Source organism: Glycine soja, chromosome 18 (genome assembly GCF_004193775.1).
Source record: "Glycine soja cultivar W05 chromosome 18, ASM419377v2, whole genome shotgun sequence".
Taxonomy (NCBI): Eukaryota; Viridiplantae; Streptophyta; class Magnoliopsida; order Fabales; family Fabaceae; genus Glycine; species Glycine soja.
The window spans coordinates 57376245-57396108 of record NC_041019.1 but is presented as its reverse complement, the minus strand read 5'-3'; the positions used below and the strand labels follow the sequence as shown (position 1 = coordinate 57396108).

At 30.8% G+C, this 19864-nt stretch overlaps 3 protein-coding genes across 3 annotated transcripts; all 3 read right to left on the bottom strand.

Moving 5' to 3' along the window:
• Window positions 1-5796: 5796 nt before the first annotated feature.
• Window positions 5797-9950, bottom strand: LOC114397491 (protein NRT1/ PTR FAMILY 6.1). The gene is made up of 4 exons (XM_028359546.1): window positions 9413-9950; window positions 8498-8715; window positions 7126-7706; window positions 5797-6948 (listed from the first exon to the last, which is right to left on the bottom strand). Exons 1-4 carry the CDS (start codon window positions 9636-9638, stop codon window positions 6078-6080), a joined length of 1896 nt encoding a protein of 631 aa, XP_028215347.1. The 5' UTR covers window positions 9639-9950; the 3' UTR covers window positions 5797-6077.
• A 1797-nt stretch (window positions 9951-11747) lies between these two features.
• Window positions 11748-15592, bottom strand: LOC114396339 (transaldolase-like). The gene is made up of 7 exons (XM_028358254.1): window positions 15320-15592; window positions 14317-14488; window positions 14092-14141; window positions 13208-13508; window positions 12743-12931; window positions 12455-12637; window positions 11748-12274 (listed from the first exon to the last, which is right to left on the bottom strand). The coding sequence occupies exons 1-7, from the start codon at window positions 15496-15498 to the stop codon at window positions 12029-12031; spliced, it is 1320 nt and encodes a 439-aa protein (XP_028214055.1). The 5' UTR covers window positions 15499-15592; the 3' UTR covers window positions 11748-12028.
• A 1149-nt stretch (window positions 15593-16741) lies between these two features.
• On the bottom strand, window positions 16742-19320 carry LOC114395609 (protein TWIN SISTER of FT-like). Its single transcript, XM_028357439.1, has 4 exons — window positions 19033-19320; window positions 18826-18887; window positions 17322-17362; window positions 16742-17135 (listed from the first exon to the last, which is right to left on the bottom strand). Exons 1-4 carry the CDS (start codon window positions 19219-19221, stop codon window positions 16906-16908), a joined length of 522 nt encoding a protein of 173 aa, XP_028213240.1. The 5' UTR covers window positions 19222-19320; the 3' UTR covers window positions 16742-16905.
• Between the last annotated feature and the right edge of the window lie 544 nt (window positions 19321-19864).

Genomic DNA, 19864 nt, shown 5'->3' with positions numbered 1-19864 from the left:
ACCTAACCCAACTTGTATATTAACACCCCTATGTAAATCCCAATTCATTTAACTCACAACTTAAATAAATTGAATCAAATATACTCATATTCAAAATGGACTAAACCCATGGAACAATTAAGCCCATTATGGATTTGGATCAAATAGATAAAAAATTAATTTATTTTAATTATTTTAAAATATTGACGAGGTTCCCTCATGACTTACCCATCAAATTAAATTTGTAATAGATTAGGTCAACTCATGAGTTAATTTTTAATTAGTTTTATACTAATATCCATATGATTTGGTTTCTTTATAAGTATATATTGTATTATTTTACTTAGGTTTGTCCCAATATGGTTTTGCTTATTAAAAAATGTTATAGCAAATAAAAATTATTGAAACATGATTTTTTTTTTATAAAGAAAAAAGGTATGTGCCACTTACCAAGTCTTTGTAGCTGCTGGCACTTGCATCTTACTCCGAAATGTCCGGAACCATAGGATCACTCCAATTAAGATTAACGATAATGGTTTGTTCTGTAGTCTTTTTCCAGAATTCTTGATGTAGCAAGACATGATTGACACAATAGGTAGAGTGTATGAAGTTTTCTGACGAGACACTATATTAAATACGATTATACTGTCCTCATAATACATGTTGACATGAGTTTAACAAGCGATATGAAATCAGAGTTTTAAGATGTTTGCCTTAATAGAACAAGTTACAAGTCAAGTTCTACTATCTCAAAAAATATTAATTGGCATGCCATTTCTCATTTATTAGAGATACTTCGGACTGAGTCCATAGCACAATGAACCTACATTAAGGCCCATTTGGATCACAATAAAAATTGTTTTTTATTTTCATTATTTTTGTAATTAAAAAAACAACATTATATCAATGAGTTTTTGAAGGATGTTTTGCTTACTTGCTTGTTTCCACTTCATGATTTTGTGGTGTAAACGCAGCATTCAATTATTAGATTCCATCAAAAGAGGAACTCTAGTCTGATTACGATGTCTACTACCATTCAATTTTCAGTTTAATTTGCGCCCTGTTTTTATCAATCGTAAAACATCACAGTCAAAGTAAAGACTCTAAAATAAAAAATCAGTTCAGCATATAATAAAAGCCCTCTAAGTAGTAAGTACGTAATACATGCTTCCATTGCACAAATCTTTTGCTTGATTTGACTTCCACAAACCTATATATGAAATTGTTAAGTGTTAACACTGTTCAAGTGGTGTACGTGGCCCACGGAAAATAATTAAGAAACAAAATTATATTAAAATAATTAACTTAAAAGTTGTATCACCCATGATATGTAATTGACTGATCTTGTAAAAAAAATTACACATTCAACTAATAAAATCAATATTAATATAATTTTTAAATAAATTATTATAAAATCAATAAATTTATCATATATAATAATTTATAATTAAATAATAATATAAAAATTATTAATAATGCTTAAACTATTAACTCATTAAAATATTAATAATTATATAGAGTTGCTAAAAGAGTTCTTATTTGAGTTTCATCATTTTTTTCAAGAACATATTTTCTATTTAAAAATTTATATAAAATAAAAAATGAATTTTTATATACTGTTATATATATATATATATATATATATATAATTATTTGTAAGTATAAATAAAATATTCTGAAATAAGCATTTTTATTATTATTTATTAATTTTTTTAAAAAAATTAGTTTCAAACTAAACTTTGAGTAATAAGCACCTAAGATCTTCTTCTAAAAAACAAGCACGTAAGATTTTGACAAAATAGGCATATTCTCCTGTTGCCTCCACATCACTCATTCGTAGGCATATCATTTTGATGTGATGCTAGTGATTTGGTAACAAATACGTCTAAATCTTGCAATAATTGCTTTTTTTTTTTTAAATAGTCCGGATTCTTTGACATTTAAAATAAGTCATATTCATTTTTTTAATTAAGAATCCATCTGTTATGGTTAAAAAAATTTGATTTTTTGTTTTCAAATTAATTTTTAAAATAACATATGTTTGATAAAAATGAAGTTAAAATAATTTTAACTCAATTTTATAACATATTTATATTTATTTTTGAAATCAAGAAAAAAGATTTGTCAATTTGATTTTAAAAAGAAATCACACTCTTCTCATATTTAACAAAGATTCTTCCTTCCGTGACCAATATCATCAATGACACTAACATTACTACATTGTTGATATCATTAATCCTGTTATATTGATATTTTTGTCATGTTTATTGTCACCATCATCACTATTATCAATATTGTTATTACTAGAATTACCATTAAATCATTACCCGTGCCTATATTATCATCATAATTGTCATTATCTGGGTCGATGTCAATGCTGTCACCACATTACAAATATACCTTAAACTAATTTTAATCTAATTTTAATAAGATAGAAAACTTTTAAAATGAATTTACTTTAAAAATATTTAAAAAAAACTAAAACATGATCATTTATAAATTTTTTTAAACGTATAACTTAAAGTCACTCTAACCAGGTCTAAAATGGTGTTGGGAGAGATTTCAAAATTTGTAGGATTTAAATATATGGAAATTTATTTAGTTTAATAAATTTCTTTTATTTTTAAAATAATTTATTTAAATAAAATAATTCAAACTTTTTATATATTAGATTCTTTATTTAGATTAAGTAAATTAATTTTATTATATATATATATATATATATATATATATATATATATAAAATGAGAGGTTAAATTATATATGTGTAACTTTAAAAATTATTACATTATTTTTATAATTTGGTATAAAATGTGATTTTTATTTATATATTTTTTCATAGATAATCAATTATTACAAAATTGAATTTTAATTAAAAAGGAGAGAAAGAGAGTCAGAGAAAAGGAAGGAATGCATTAAGATTTCGAAAAAATAATTTTTGCAATGAGACCATGAAAAAATAACGAATTTCTTTTTCTTTTTTTTTTCGTTTTAGGTATTATTTGAAAATTTTAATTTTATTTGATAAAAAATTCTCTTATAATATTTTCATTATTTTAAAATTATTTAAATTTAAAATATAATATTTTGAATTCACTTAAAAATTAAATTTCTTTATCAAGATCCTTCATTCAAACACGCTGTAAGAGTCTCATTGTTTTCTACTCGAATGGAATTTTTATCATGACAAAAAAAAAAAATGCCACCTAACGTTTTCAGTGAATTGTATCAAAGAACTCTCAACCACTCATTATTATGCAGAGAGTGTGCCTCCAGTGAGAGAAATGAACGACATCTGTTTAGAAACACAAGAGGTGTCTTTTTTCATTTACGTATTAAGAGGTATTGAAATTTGTTGGGTATGGTTTTCGATTTTTATAAATAAAAAAAACGCTGTATAAAATCATTGTAAGAAAAAATGAGTGAGAAACAAATTAAATTATTCTTGAACAGAAATATTGACTTGATGAATTAAGCATGGATGCACTAATAGTATATGATTTTTGTCACATCATTGCTTTATATTGGGGGGCGTGATGATTGAGATGAATGAGCTGGTGCACAAAATGTAGCCATTAGCTGTTCCATTTTTCTGCTAAGTAAAATAAGAAATAAGAAATAAAAATCTTCATTGTGTACACAAAGGATGCATGGTGTAAGAAATCCAAACATGGATAATGATTATTCTAATCTAGGATGATGCGCATTATGTAACATGTCCCTTTCATTAGTAACCACCTCTTTGGATGTATCAAGATATGGAGAAATTCGACTAGAAACACATGCTTCTGATTTCAAAGTCTTTTCACAAAATCTTACTAAACCTCAGCTTTCTAAAAATAGAGCCGTAATCAATAATTCATCTCAGCTAACTATGACTAGGTATTTGCTACATTACGCAAATATGAAAGTGAAATAGTGATTTGAAATCTTTTAGTAAAATCTTTTGTATTGTATTATCTATCATGTTAATATCCTCCCCATATCAAATTCAAAATTAATTAGTTCACATTTTTTTAACATGATATATTTGCAGTAAAAAATATATATATTCTGTTTCATCTTACATCAATTATTCAAATGAATCTTATTTATATTTTTTTAATATGCTCAATTAAAAAATATAAGATTGATTTAATAATAAAAAAATATAAATTTAAATCTCCCACTAATAAAAATTAACAATACTGATCATTTATGAATAAAAGAAGAAGACAACAAACAATCCTTTATTGCTAGATTAGATATAAACTTGTTTAAAACTTATAAAACATATTCTTATATTTTGTTTGTTGTAGTTAGAACATAAGAGCTTTTAGATCACTCTTGATCAAATAGTGTTCTACAACATCCATTTTGAAACAACTAATGCTAATTAAATTTGCTAAGTTGTGATATTTTCAAAGTTATTTTTTGACCCCTTAAAAGCCAATAACAAGAGAATTAAGAGTTTGAACATTTACCGGTAACAAAATGAGTTTGAATATTTTTTTTATAATAAATATATATGAATGAGAATAAATTTATATTTTCTAAAATATTTTGAAAGAAAGGAAAATTTATTCAAAACTTATATTTAACTTGACAGATGGTCTCTTACTCTTACGTGTGTCCTAGATGCAATGAGAAAAATTAGAATTACACGATTCTTTAGACAATGTTTGGAAATTGATTCATCATCAAATTGTTATAACTCAAGTGTCTCTCATAGAAATGTAAGATTAATAAAAATGTCATACCTAAATTATTCCTCTGTTAAATGGTAATATCTTCTCTGACCTATTTCCCTTGTTTTCAGCTTTAGCTGCCACTTGCGCTCTTCTTGTAAACTCACTTTACTGGTTCAGCTGATGAGTGATGCTTCAGAGTCATTGAATACTACTATTTTAAACAGGTACATTATATATTCCATGTGTTCTTTATGGCTAACTTTTTGTTCGATTCAGATGCATCTAACGGCACCATCCCATTACACATTACTATAAAACATCAAATTTATGATCTATCTGTAATATAAACATTTTCTAAAATTAAATTCCTACCATTTAAATATATATATATATATATATATATATATATATATATATATTTAAATGGTAGGAATTTAATTTTAGAAAAAAAATTTATCTACATTTAAATATATGGGACATAAATCTTTTTGATATAATATATATCAATACATTATATCCTATCCTATATAGTGTAAAATAAAATTATAAGAATTTAATGCATAAATAATTATATATATATATATATATATATATATATATATATATCAATTTATAATTTTAAAACTTTATCTATATCAATACGGAGATAAATGCTGTAAAATTGTATAACGTTAATTGAACTTAATTTATCGTTAAATATTGAATTCTTTATATTTTACAAATAATTTCATTTTAAGTGTTATTTTATGTTTTAGATATTTATATGTATGTCAACACACAGAGGAAAAAAAAAAAAAAAAGCTTCCCCATTTAAAAGACTGTTTAAGGTGGAGACTGGGCCAATTTAGGTGCAGCCCAACACTCTTCACACACAGAAAGAAGGCTTCTGCTATTTACATTTCCCCAAACGTCTGTATTGTTGTTTCCGAGACGGAGTGGTTAGAATTTGGTTGAAGAATCCAGTGTGATTCCTTCTTATTAAATACTTTTCAATTTTATTCAATTCTCAATATGCCCACACCATTTGTAAATATAAATAGGGAAATGCTTATTAGTACAAAATCAGTTTCCTACTAACCACACGAGCAGTTATTTTTAGTAAAAGAAAAACCACTTTATATATTTTTCAGATGACTGATTTAAACTATTTTCAACTAACTTGCATAAATCTTCATAAAAGAAAAACATTTATGCAATTATCTTGTTTTCATCTTTGCTTACATGTAAGTGTTTAATCGTCCATCACCACCAAATCCATTGTCTTATGCAGAATACTCCCTAGCTAGTTTGCGTTTTCAATCCCTATGACGACTTAATATTGAAAATCTTGACGGTAATTTTTTACCATTCAAGAAGACTATTACAAGTTATTCAATGGAACAAAGACAGCACTTTGTGTTGGTATGAGTTGAGTTCCTATGTAGCTAGCTAGGAGCTCCCAACATATGTCATTTCATGTTTCTCCATCTCATGAACTTGGTGTTCCCTGTACTTGTATCTATGCGCCGAATATACGAAGATGGCGAAGTTGATGATGCTCAAAGCTGTGAGAAGCCAGTAGAAGTAATCAAACCTGCCAGTGTTGATGTTTTGAGACAGCCAAGATGGTTGGCCTTTGTCTAAGTTGCCAGTGGCAGATTTGATGATGTTGTTTATGATGGTGGCCACAAAACAACCCAAGCCACCAGCTAGTGCAGCATAAGCAGACCCTATGCTCTTCATGGCATCAGGGGCTTCCTCATATAGGAATTCCAATAACCCCACAATGCAAAATACTTCAGCCACACCTATGAGGCAGTATTGGATCAACAACCAATATGCACTTAGGTTGGGCATTGCTGTGAGGAAACTAGCCAAATACCCATGTTTTATTGCATAGTTTCTTCTGTACCTTTCAAATATTGCAGCCCATGCCACTGATAGAATAGACACTGCCAACCCAATTCCTACCCTCTGAAGCTGAGATGCACCGTGGGGATGGCCCGTGATGCGTCGAAAGACGGGGACAAAAATGGAGTAGTAGAGAGAAAGTATGAGGAAAACACTGAGGCCTGGGAATACAGGCATGCATGTAACTGGGAGTTTCAAGCGACCCAAGTGGGTGTTGAGAGTGTAAGCCTGCTGGACTGAGAGAGTGAGAAACTCTGTTAAGACCACGTTCAGCATGATTGTGCAAGCTGGTATGGGGATAAGTTTCATAAGGATCTTCACTTCTTCTACTTGAGTCACAGTACACAGTCTCCAAGGACTCGGATTAGCACCATCTTCTTTCAATTGCAGAGCTGCCTTGTCAAGAAACCTGATATATAAAATGAATCGGAATGGATTCAACTGTTTTCCAATAAAGTATAAAGTAATTGATGTAAAACTATAAAGACAAATGTCTCACACCTAACCAAGAGTATCTCTAATAGTATAACACTGGTAGAATTACTTAAATTGTGTGTGTAAGAGAAATTAATGTTATGTTCCTCACCTGAAATCATCAGTGTGAGAAATCTTTCTACTTCCCTTGATAGCAGACTGTCTGCCAGGAACCTCATACAAGCCTATGAACTCACTGCTACCAAAAGAGGCATTTCTCTTTCTAAATGCAGCAACCAAGACTTGAGCAACACGAGTAAGAGGGCTACCTCCTGGCAACCTGTGCCTGTACAATGGAGTGCCTATGAAGAAGACCATGTTAGATATTCCCATTGCAATTGCCAGTGACCCAAATGCAGATCCCCATCCAAATTTCATCTGCACGTACACCACCACTGTGAAGGCCACAATTGCACCTATGGTCACTGACAGATAGAAGATGTTGAAGAATCTGTCAAGGTGTGCCTTGTAGTTTTTGCTTCTCTCATCAAACTGGTCTGCTCCAAAAGAAGACACGCATGGCCTTATCCCTGCAGCTCCAAACGCTGTGATGTATAGAGCCGTGTAGAGGTATGTCATCTGCCACGGTTTTGCTGCCTCACAGTTTCCCAATAGTAGAGAAAATTGGTCACACTCTTCTTGGTTCGGTACAAACTTGCTTATTGTTGCACATAGTGTTATTCCTGTTAAACCCTGTTTATCAAAATTGAAATTTAATGTAACTTACCAATTGATGCTTCTCTAGCCATCAATATAATGCATACACACAAGAGATTTATATATAGAGTTAAAATTAAAAAAGTTAATTAGTAGTAGTATGATTACTTAAATAAGTCATATACATTTATCTTTTAACTTTAATAACTTAAATATATAATATAATGATTTACATTTACTATTCTTATTATCCTGAAAATAACTTATTCATGTGTGGATATACAATAGTACAATAAGATGAATAAAAATAAAATGAAATAAACAATAATTTTGTTTTAGAATATTTTATATGAAATTAGAAAATTTCCATTTTTTAAAAATAATTATCGCAATAAAACATAAGATAAATGTAAGGAACATACTCTTTAGCTTGTTTTTTTTAAGTACATACTCTTATATTACTTGAAATTTATTGAAAATGAAAAACTTTGGTAGGTCTCATGTTATATTTAATGACTCTTTTAATTTTGTAGTTTTCAATAAATTTTAACCAATTAAAAAGAATGTATTTAAAGAAAAATGCAAAAGAGTATGATCTTAAAACCAGATATTTGAGGAGAGTTGTCACAGTATCTTGAAAAATTTAAGAATTTTGGTATATTTATTATTTGGAACTAATAAATAAATAAGTTTGGACACATCAAAAAGTGAAAGAAAAAAGAGAGATATCTCTGAAGGTAATATAGAACTTGATATTAGTATTATTCTATTGTACAGTGTTTTCTAATGAACTTTATTACTACATGAAAGAGGAACGATTAGCATACCGCAAGATAGATTGTAGTGAAGATGGCTATGGTCCAGTAGCGTCCAAGATATGCATCGGCTAGAAAACCACCGAGCACGGAGGAAGCTTGTGATATTCCTAAGAAATTGTTGACTGCGTTGGATGAACTTGTAAAAGGTCTATGCATCACATAAAACATAAAGGCCACCATGTTAACCGAAAGGCCGAAATAAGCCATTCTTTCTGCCATTTCATTTCCTTCAACCACAGAAACATATGTCATACACAATTATAGAATATTCTCTTTAAAGTATTCATAATTCACAAGTTCATAACCAAGCCCTACACCTAACTTGGTGTAATAGATTCATGCATTGCTTTTTTTTTTTTTTTTTTTAATTTTTCTGTTTAGGTGACTGTTGTCACCAGCAGCATAGTATTAGTACTTAATAATTTAGACCCTCTTTGTTAATTCAAAAACATGTAATATCAGAACTGATCCAAGATAAAACAACTAAAAATTACGGTTTAGGTTCATTAACAAAAAATATTTGTTATAAAGTAAAAAAGGCCTCATACATTGACCAAAAAATCACATATGTTAGTAAAAAGTTCGACATATTTAAAGTAAAAAATTTCTTTTAAAAATTACTTTAGATCTTATTTATCGTTGAGTCGGTCTGGGTACTAATGTTATGATTGAGAAACAAATAAACAATTTAATAGTATGTTCTTGTTAAGACAACTTAGATGAAGTTCCTTATGTGCTTATGCTGCTATTATTCAATCAGAGTTTCACCGCAACAACCTATGTTGATATTTAATCTAAACTTCATGTTATGCAGATTATTGAGATAAAATTGTAATTCTAATTGAAAAACAGTTTCAAAACACTTAAAGAACTGTATCTAAGTTTGTCACATATGCACACACATAGAGAGAATAATATATATACCAAATATAAAGAAGGCAGCAATCCAACCACCAGTCTTTGAAAGATCAACAATGGATTTGCCATGGATATCAACTGGTGTAGATCCTGCTGTGTACCCACGACCAAAGGCCATCCTTCTATCCTCAGACTCAATGAAGTATATGGCTAGCTTCTTTCTACGCAGTGAATTTCCTGGTGTCCCCTGTTGGGAGCCTTCTGCTGGTGACTTGATTTCGGAGCTATCCATCACTCTTAACACACAACCACTAGCTACTGGTTTTCCTCAATCTCTATCTTCAGTTCAGATTAACAACTCTCAAAACATGGAAAGGGTCATGGGTCCAGCTCTTCACTGATCACTAATCAGTAATGAAAAAGCAAACGAAAATAAAAAGGGTGGGAAACAGTTACTCTGAAATATGGAGACTAAGGCCACCAACTTCTAGTACTATTTTCGTTTCCCCTGCTCTTCTACTTATGGAAGTGATAAGAGCCTAATTAATTCTTCTCAGGGTAGGAAAATAAAAGAAATGGTCTTGATTAAGGAATTAAAAGAAAAAAATTTCTAGTGTGTAAACTATAAGAGAATATAAAAAATATCATCGACAACACAATTTTTTGCTTCCAAATAAAAACATTTCTTTAGAGCATTAGTTTGTATTTGTCTAAAAGAAAAAGAAATCAATTGTGCAGTAGTATACGTTTGGACCCTACATTCCCCTAAGTGGGGTTATTTCTAAGAGTGTGACAGATAAATGGGAAGTGACTTTTTGACTTATGTATGAATACAAGGTTGAACAGTGAAGAGTGAAGGCACTCTTAACACATGATCTTTTGATACAGTTAGGGAAAAGGGACCATATTAAAGGAAGGTTCAACTACCACGTTGAAACAAGCCATGTACAATAAATGGCAGTACAACACTACACAACATCATTGGAAGCCATTGAAGAGAGTGCATTTATGGTCACCTGCAGTGGAGGCTGGCACCATTGCTGTCATTGATTGGTGCCTGCATGTTAGTAGTAGTGATAATTTATTCCAACTCTTATTCCCACTATCGTTTTGATTAAGAACTTTGGGTTGGTTCAGCATGAAAATGTGGATGCACATAATTTTCCATCTGAATTGGAAGGTGGGGATTGGACAGTTGCTTGAAATTTTGTGCTTAGTTTTAAATTCCTCTACTTCAATGATGTGGTCCTATTTCTCCACACAAGCCCATCCAGATTTTAACCTTTCACTTCTCTGAAAGAAATCCTTTCGAACCCATGATTGGTCACGTTATACCTCACCTTTTTATCAGGAGTGAGATAAACACAATTTCAACATGACCTTATTAGTACTATGCTGCAATACTCTTGTAAGTAGAATTTATGCAATTGCACTTCTACCTGCTTCTAGGTCTAAGTTAAAAAATAAAGACTTCATGAAGAAAGCATGAAAAATTGTGCTGGTTTTCCTGAACATCAATGTTGCTCTAATATTACTCTCCCTTTTCCCTTCGAACAATAAAAAAGTACTTAAAAAAACCAACGTAAAATAACAATAAATTAAATTTAACTTGTGGATCCCAACTTTTAAAGAAATTAAATAAAAGATAATTATATTTAGACACTCTTTCATTTTAAACAGTATCAACATCTCTTATTTTTCTTTATCTCTCTCTTCCTATAAGATTATATCATTTATCATACATATATTTTTCTAACTTTTTCTCTCTCACTAGGTGTCTACCAGCATTTGGATGCCCAAATATATTTTTCCTTAAAATAAAAATGCTTTCATAAACATTCAAGCATATAAATTAATTTTAGCTCATATAAAAACATTTATTTTATTTTATCTTCTTTTTCTTTCTTTTGTAAATTCTTATAGAAAAAAATTATCCAAGCACAACCTATACCTAAAGGAAAAATATTTTTGGACACCCCAATCTATTTTACACCTTGAGAGAAAGAAAATTTGATAGGAAAAGAGAGAGAGAGAGAGAGAGTCAAATAGGTATTACATATATCATTATTCATATCTATAAAATTTTTGGTAATGATAACTAATACGAAGTTGAATGATAACTGCATCTAGAGTAAGAAAAAGAGATAGTAGTGAAGGAGCAATCCTTTTTTTGGGTCCAGAAATGTGATCTTCCTATGTAATACAATTGTGTTCAATTTGGGTTTGGGCCTGTCCTTTAAGGCTGAACCTCGTTGCAAAGTTACATTGAAAGGATATAGCTTCCACAAATCCCAATTTCCCTTACGACCTTGTGTCGTTTTCGCTGTCACTGGCCTAAGGGAAGTGACTTGGTGAACTGCACTCAATTTATTAGTTAAACATGCATGTGTTGTGTCATCGATTACAACAAAACTTCAATTAAAAATTCGAACTAAAATGTAAGACTTTGAAACATAATTGACATCAACACGAATAAAACCGCACAACCATTGAATAGTGGGAAAGTAACAAAACGCTTTACTTGAAGCGGACAATTTCCCATTTATATTGTATCACTATCGTCTAAATAAATGACTCCATAAAGCACATTTACAGCAGCACAAAATGCACAGCCACTGCCTTTTATTAATCCATAAATCACTTCATACATAGCACTGCATTACTAACTATGACGTTCACACTTCAATGGCTGACCAACTTAAGAGAGTTTGCCTTCTCTTGCAGAGAATCCAGGAGGCTGTCAAAGCTCTTCTTAAACGAGTCCACTCCTTCAAGTTCAAGCTGGGAACCAACAAAGCTCCAGTCAATACCCAATTTCTGGAGAGCATTGTATATTCCTTCAGCTTCAGATGCATTTGAGTCTATTGTCCTGGATACGGTACCATGATCGATAAATGCTTGAAGGGCTTGGTCTGGCATTGTTGATACCTGTAAAGTAAGAAGGTATTGCTATGTGAGATGCAGCAAAGGAAACTTTGGTTTTTAAGTTTTTTAGAACAAACAAGGCCAGACAACAAACAGGTCCATTAAAGCTAATAATATTAGCTTTAAGATCAACCCGATCATAATTATAAACAAATTGAGAAAGTGAAAAAAATGATGGCTTACAGTGTCGGGTCCAATAAGAGGAGCAACATATAAGGTGTCAGAATAGGCAGGATTCTTTACACTGGTTGAGGCCCAGAGGAGCCTTTGCTTCTTGGCCCCCTTTTTAACTAGAGCTTCCCACCTTGGACCAGAAAATTTCCTTTGGTAGAGCTGGTAAGCCAATGCTGCTTGGGCTACCGCTGCCTGTAAAATTCAATGTGCAATCCTATGAGCACAGCATATTTGACATTCGAAAGTGTGATAAATCCAAAGGTAATAATATAAATTTGGAAAACAATAAACAGTTACCTTCCCACGTAGATTAAGGGCCACTGGGGTGCCAATTTTCTCAAGGGCCTTGTCAATGAGGGTGTCCACTCTACTGACGAAGAAAGAGGCAACACTTGTAACTCTAGAGAGGTCATTTAACCCAGATGCCTCAAGACCATCCAAGTATGCATCAATTACAGCTTCATATCTTGCAAGAGAGAATATCAGCTGTGCATACAAATACCAGAATATTTAGACTTGAACCATGAAAGTAAAAGAGATCAAAGCAGATAACACTCTTCAGGACAGTTGGAGACTGAGTTTCAATTTTCTGTTGGACACAACCTCAATTCTAATCAGAACGTGCTTAAAATAATTGTATGTGTTATTTTTGTACTGACAATAGCTGCATGGTTGCTTATCAAGCAGCTAATCATAACAATATTATATGATACCAATTTATTTAATTTGCAGACTATATGAAAGGATGCGGCACAGACTTACCGTCACATTCACACTTATCCCATTAGCAATAACTTCCTTAATTGAAGGCACACATGCCTCTGTAGCAGGAATCTTAATATACACATTGGGGCGATCAACCACTTTATGAAGCCATTTTGCAGCTTCTATGGTTCCCTCAGTGTCATCAGCGAGCCTAGGAGATACTTCAACAGAAACATACCCATCACCACCATCTGTTTGATCATAGATTGGTTCAAATAGTCTGCAAGCATCTTGGATATCCTTCACTACAAGTTCCCAATATGCACTTTCAATGTCTTTCCCTGTTTGCACAAGTTCCCTGCATGATTGTATAATTTGTTTTTAGTTATAAGAGTAGGAAAGGAAATTGCTAGGTCAATAGAGCAATTTAAGAACAAAACAAGAATTACTAGCATATTCATAAGACCAAAAAACATTATTTTATTTTTTCTTTTAATATCTTTCTTCTTGTAATAACAGTATTCATTAAACTTTCAGGAATACAAGGGCCTAAAGCAGACACAACAGTATATACATAATGCAGTGAAGAGCGGCCCCTACCATGAAAAATAGGAAATAAGGAGTATAACATTAGTGTAGTTTACTACACTAAACATATTTTATGATAGACTGACAAAACTACAAGTGCATGTTTATTTCAATTTAATTTGGAGAAAGAAGCACTTTATTTTTCCAGCTTCACGAGAGAGCTTTTGAAAAAAAGCAGATGTTTCCCATGAGAAAATCTATGCCAAACATGGGTTAATACACTGAATACACACCCTATAGACAGACAAAATATTATGTGTCCACACCCCATAGTTTGTGGTCCACTGTTCGCCACACTGGCTGTTAAGTTAGCAAGAAGAAATATCAGAATTAATAAAAGATATTGATGGTACCTGAACTGATCATTGTAAGCATTCGATGATGAGATAGCTTTCTGAAAGATCTGCAATCACATATACAGACAGCAGGTTAGAGTAGTAACATCCAATTTATTAAAGCAAGATGTTACAAATCAGAATAAGTGTTTAAAACATCAATTGGTTTTGATTTCAGCATTATTAGCAATATCTACACACGGAGAACAATACCCAAAGAAAAGAAAAGAAAAATATTATTACCGCAGGGTTGCTAGTGACGCCTCTGACACCACTTGCTATAAGAGGAAGCAGGTCTGTAACAGGTCTGCAGAGATTATCATACCATGGACTCTGCCCTTCTTTCTCATAAAGATCATGAAGCACTGTCCTCTTTGCAGGACTTCCATTCCCATCTGTTTGGGAGCATTTGATCCTGAATGAACACAATCAAGCATCAAATATTTGCCTCCTATATGAGAGATGTTTAAGAAACAATACTACACCTTCAAACTAATTGTCACTTAAGTGGGCATTTCGAAGAGCTTATAGAAAGCATATATAGACTTATTATGACTCTTACATGCTCTTTGCAGCTTACAAAGGAATCAGAATGACACTCTTCCTATTTGTAGACAATAGAAAGCGAATGATTAATAATTTTTATTGCTTTTAGAAATGTCCAATAAGTATTTTCTTAATTTGAATTTGCAAAATTGCAACTATATATTTATTATGTTTTATGATTTTTTTTATAAAAATCTAGATATGTATCTTCCTCGTATCGTGTCCTATATATTTTTAGAATAATAAGGAATTGTATCAGATACACAATATCTGTGCATCATACTTAGCATGCAATGACGAGTTCATAGTAACACAACTCGCACAAAAACTGAAAAGAAAAATTCTGCAGTGAAGCATTATTCTAACAAGCTTTAGGATAAAAATGAACCTCATGCAAATTTTCAAATTGAAAATTTTAGTAAAAAAAAAAAAAGCAAAACACATTCCATTTTCACTCTTCCGTAAAAATAAACTTTCCGATACTCAGGTCACATCCTACCAAACACGCCATCACGAGACACTTTGATAGTTACGATGGCGATCGATCGTTGTTCCTTTCAACTTCGAGGTTAATGAGAAAAAAAAAAGCGGTGCATGTGATGTAATAGTAGATCAAGCGAAGTTGAGAGATAACAAAGGAAACATGCAGGAATGGATCGCGATCTGAGAAAAGTGTATTAAGAGATCAGAGAAAACTTACCGTAAGGAGGTTTTAAGAGGGAGCGAGTGAATGGATCGGAGGGAAGCGAATAGGTTAGTTTTGTGATTAAAAGCGATGGAAGAAGGTTTGAAGGTGAGGAAGCGAGAATCTCGGGGGCGAAGCGCTTCTGATAAGGAAGCAACTGGATTTGGCGTTGAGAGCTTGGAAACGGAAGCCATTGGGAATTGCTGCAAGTCACGAAGCGGAGGATGGAGTAGGTGCGTAGGGTGCGTTTGGTTCGGTTTATATCATTATATATTTTTTACTACTTTATAATTAATTTATTACTTTTTCTTAAGCTTAGTTTTTATGTGAGAGCATGAATGAGGTTTGGTAGAGGGAGGGTTGGTGCACCTTTTCGTTGACTCAAAAGCCAGAGGCAGGGCAACCAAACAAGAGGTGCCAAAGGGGTAATATAGGAATCTTGCCATTGGTTTCGTCTCCTAGCCGCCATCTACTGTGCCTAGTTTCTAATTAGTTATTTTTATAAATATTTATGATTTAATAAGATAATATTTTAATTTTCCAGACGTCTGGATTCAGTTTTTCCAGAGATAAAAGATAAATGAACTTTATAATCACTTTATAGTTGGTTATCATAATTATAATTTCAACAATTAGTTCTCTAATTAATGAGCATAATTATATACTTTTTTATAAATGCATTTTCTCACTTTAAAGTCGTTGTATCGCGTATATCCTCTAATTCTTCACACGAATTTGAAGGAGTACCAGCTTAATTAAATGATCAAGAAAAGTTTAAATACTAAATTTCAAAAATATAAAGTATGTAGTTTGGACGATTACTTAGACAAAATATAGAAAGACACACTTTCGGATTTGAAAGAAAAAAAAAACAAAATGGCCCGTATTTGCAAATAATACAAAATAAATTTCCTTATCCAAGGAAATAATACAAATTTTTTACCGTCACTTTTGTTTTCGATTAGGTCAAACACAACCACCTTCCAAAAAAAGGCACCTTTCTTTTTTAAGCCTTTTTACACCATTAGTCTTTGATTCCACAAATCTAGATGGACGGGCTTTGAGGTGGTTTACACCATAAAATAAAATTCATATATTAAAGAAAAATATAGGCATTAGGATTATTTCTTCATATATATTTTGTTTTATCGATAATATTGATAGGCAAAAGAAATTACAACTTTATTAGTATTTAAGGATAACAAAATATTTAAGTAATGGTCAATCAAATAAAAAATAATAAAAAATATTTTTCAATATTTATTTTGTGTATATCAAAAATAGATATGAGAAAATTAATATAAACTCATATATTCTGTTTAACTAATTAAATTAAATCATCTTGATTTTATTTTGTGTTTGTATGGATATGAAATTAGCACAAAAGTTAGCCAAATATAATAAGAGATGTGATCAGAAAGGGGATAAAACTAGAAATAAAAAATAACAAAGCAGTTAAATGAATATTGTATAAAATCACTATTAAAGTAAACCCACAATTTGAGTGTCTAGCTCCCGATTGATGTATATATTACTACGTACCTACAATAATGTATTATTATCAAAATGAGGGGTTGGTTATTATTTGAATTAATTATTAATCATGTCCTTCTTCCAGCTCTTGCGGAATTATTTTGACGTTTACAGTTGAAGTAGGTTGCTGCCACTGGTAATCCAAGATTATAAACCTCGCTGAAATCTCTCGTGTTGAAATTTTGACGCCATCCTGGAGCATATATAGTTTGTCTACCTGACTGACGGAATAATATGAAAATAATACGATGAATTCCCATCATCGGTCGTGGACTTTCATAGCTCACAACCTCTTCACCTATGTATAAAATATACCATTACTGTTAATTAATACCACATGAAAAACAAAACTAAGTTTAATGATTTCGATTAATTATTAAAAGTGCAAGAAAATGTATTACTCCCATGGAAATAATATATGTAATATTTTAGCATATAATTAAAAAGGTTAGAAGACATTAAATAAAAAAAGTTGACAACATACCGAAGTTTGCTCCTGTAGTTCCTGGAATATTAGTTACCAACCTGGGGATCCATGGAAAGGTTAAACAACAATAAAAGTTTGTAAGATAGTACTAGTAAAGATATATGTTTCATTTGGTAGAGGAGATTCAGATGAAAATACAAGGGAGAGAAGGGAAAATTTAAAATCTCACACCTTTAATATATTAATATATATATATATATATATATATATATATATCATTACTTTTATTGATTAAAAAATTTAATTAAAATATTTTTTATCTATTTTATTTTTTATCCTTTCCACCAAAGAGAACATTAAGGATGATAAGATAGCTACCCTTATAGGTATAGGTGAGTTTGACTATAATATTTAAGAGAGTGGAGGATATGTTTTTTTGGTAAATTTGATCTGTCCTTGTATTTTAGTGTGGGATCGGTACTTCTCTTGATAAACAATAAATACTAAACATTTGTTGAATGACCTCTAGATTTTATTTATGATTTATTACTTAGGATCTTGTTATTTTTTAATTGTTGAATGACCTCTAGGATGACTTTTGTTGCCTATTCATTGATATTTTATATTTTTTATATTTAATATTTAAACAACTAACATAATTTCTAAAAGAAATGTTTGCAATGATAAAATTTAAAATATCTTTATAAATCAATTCTAATTTATGTATGACACGATTTGAAAATATAAATAATTGTTTTTCTTATCAAATTAAGGAACTGGTATCCTAAAAAGAACTCACTTCATATTTAAAAAAATTACTTTTTATATTTTTAAATAAATCATATGTTAAATTATTAATTATGCTTTAATTCAACCAATATATGAAAATTAATAGATAGTCAATATCTTAAAAATAAAAAACTAGAAACTTAAATTATGTTTTTAGTTAAATATATGTTTTTAATTATTTTATTATAATTAATTATTTAACAACTAAAATAATGAATTTATATTTAATAATTATAAAATTGAAGTATGAAAATAAGTAATTTATATATTATAATTATACAAGTGTTCAAATAAAGAAAACACAAGTAGGGTGTGTCTGTGGTCTATGTGAGTGTGTAAATATTGACTATAATATTTTTATAATATAATAGTAAATTTTATTGATTGAAATATTTTTATTTCACTCAATAATTGTGAAAGTAAAATATTAAACCCCTCCAACTAGTTTTGAGATTGAAGGAAGAGAACCAAAAGAAAAAGAAAATAGAAAGAAAAAAGTGTTATATATGATAAGTGAAGTGATGAAAAATTAAGGAAGAGAGAAATGGAAATGAGAATAAAATGAAAGGAAAAGTGATTATATGTTTATATATAACACTTCATTTAATAATAATAAAAAAAAAAGATGCTATAGTAACGTGAGTAGGGTGTACGTGTCTGTGTGTAGATATTGAAGAAGAATATTGTTGGATGTGATTTTGCCCATCTGTGCCTCAGACACAATGTTGTGGATTAATAGAGACTTAGATGCAAACGATGGATGGGCACTTACCAGTGCAAATATTCCCTCTGATTTGGATTTCCTGGGCTAGGTGCATCAGGATCCACCATTACCTGCAAATCATATTGTATATATAAATTATTAATTAAGTGCATGCAATAATAACTATTACGTGCATGCTAGCTGGATCAATAGAGGACGACGCAGAAAATTCGATAAATCAATTGAAATGAATGATAAACAGTATTATATATATACCAGGGTGTAAAAGGTCCTGAAGTCATCACCACCAACTTCAACTCTAGGTTGGTTGATGATTTGGAAGGGTTTGAGCTCACAGCAGTTGATAACTTCGGAGCAGCTGTCATATAGAATCCTAAGAGAGACGCAACTAGTGAAAGGCTCCAAAACATCTCCTACTACACGTCCAATGACAAGAGGGTCCATTGATCTAGGCACATTGAGAAGCTAAAAATTAGCTCTTCATCACCTATACTTTGAATATTTCTTCCCTTCAGTACTTAATGAGGAAAATGCCTGCTGCAGGCTATGCCTATTTATATATTCATGCTAGCTCTTGCGTACGTTTGCTGAGATATTACACCACCGCTAGATTCTTCTCCTTAGATTTATTTCTATAAGTGAGAGGGAGAAAAAAAAAGGGCGTTCCATATATGTGAGGGAAAAAATATCCCTTTCATACTTGCATAGATGTTATCTCAAACTTCTTTTTGGTTGGCGCCACATACTTTAAGTAGTGGTCGTAAGACAAGCACCTTTACACTTGTGATGGAAGTGATTTTTTGTGTTTATATATATATCAACAGTTTTAAGGGAATTATATATATCCTATATTACTCAAGGAAAAGTAATAAAAATGATTTTACTTTTAAACCAAAAATGATATTTTGACTTGATATAATCTCCCACAGATTTTTGCTATCATTTTTAATTTGGTGATAATTTTTTATAAGTCTTATTCCACCCATTTATTAGGTTGAACCTTATGTATTATAATAAACCATTACTTCCTTTCTAAAAAAGAAACCCATTACTTCCCTAATTTTCATTATTGATACACTTCTCCCCT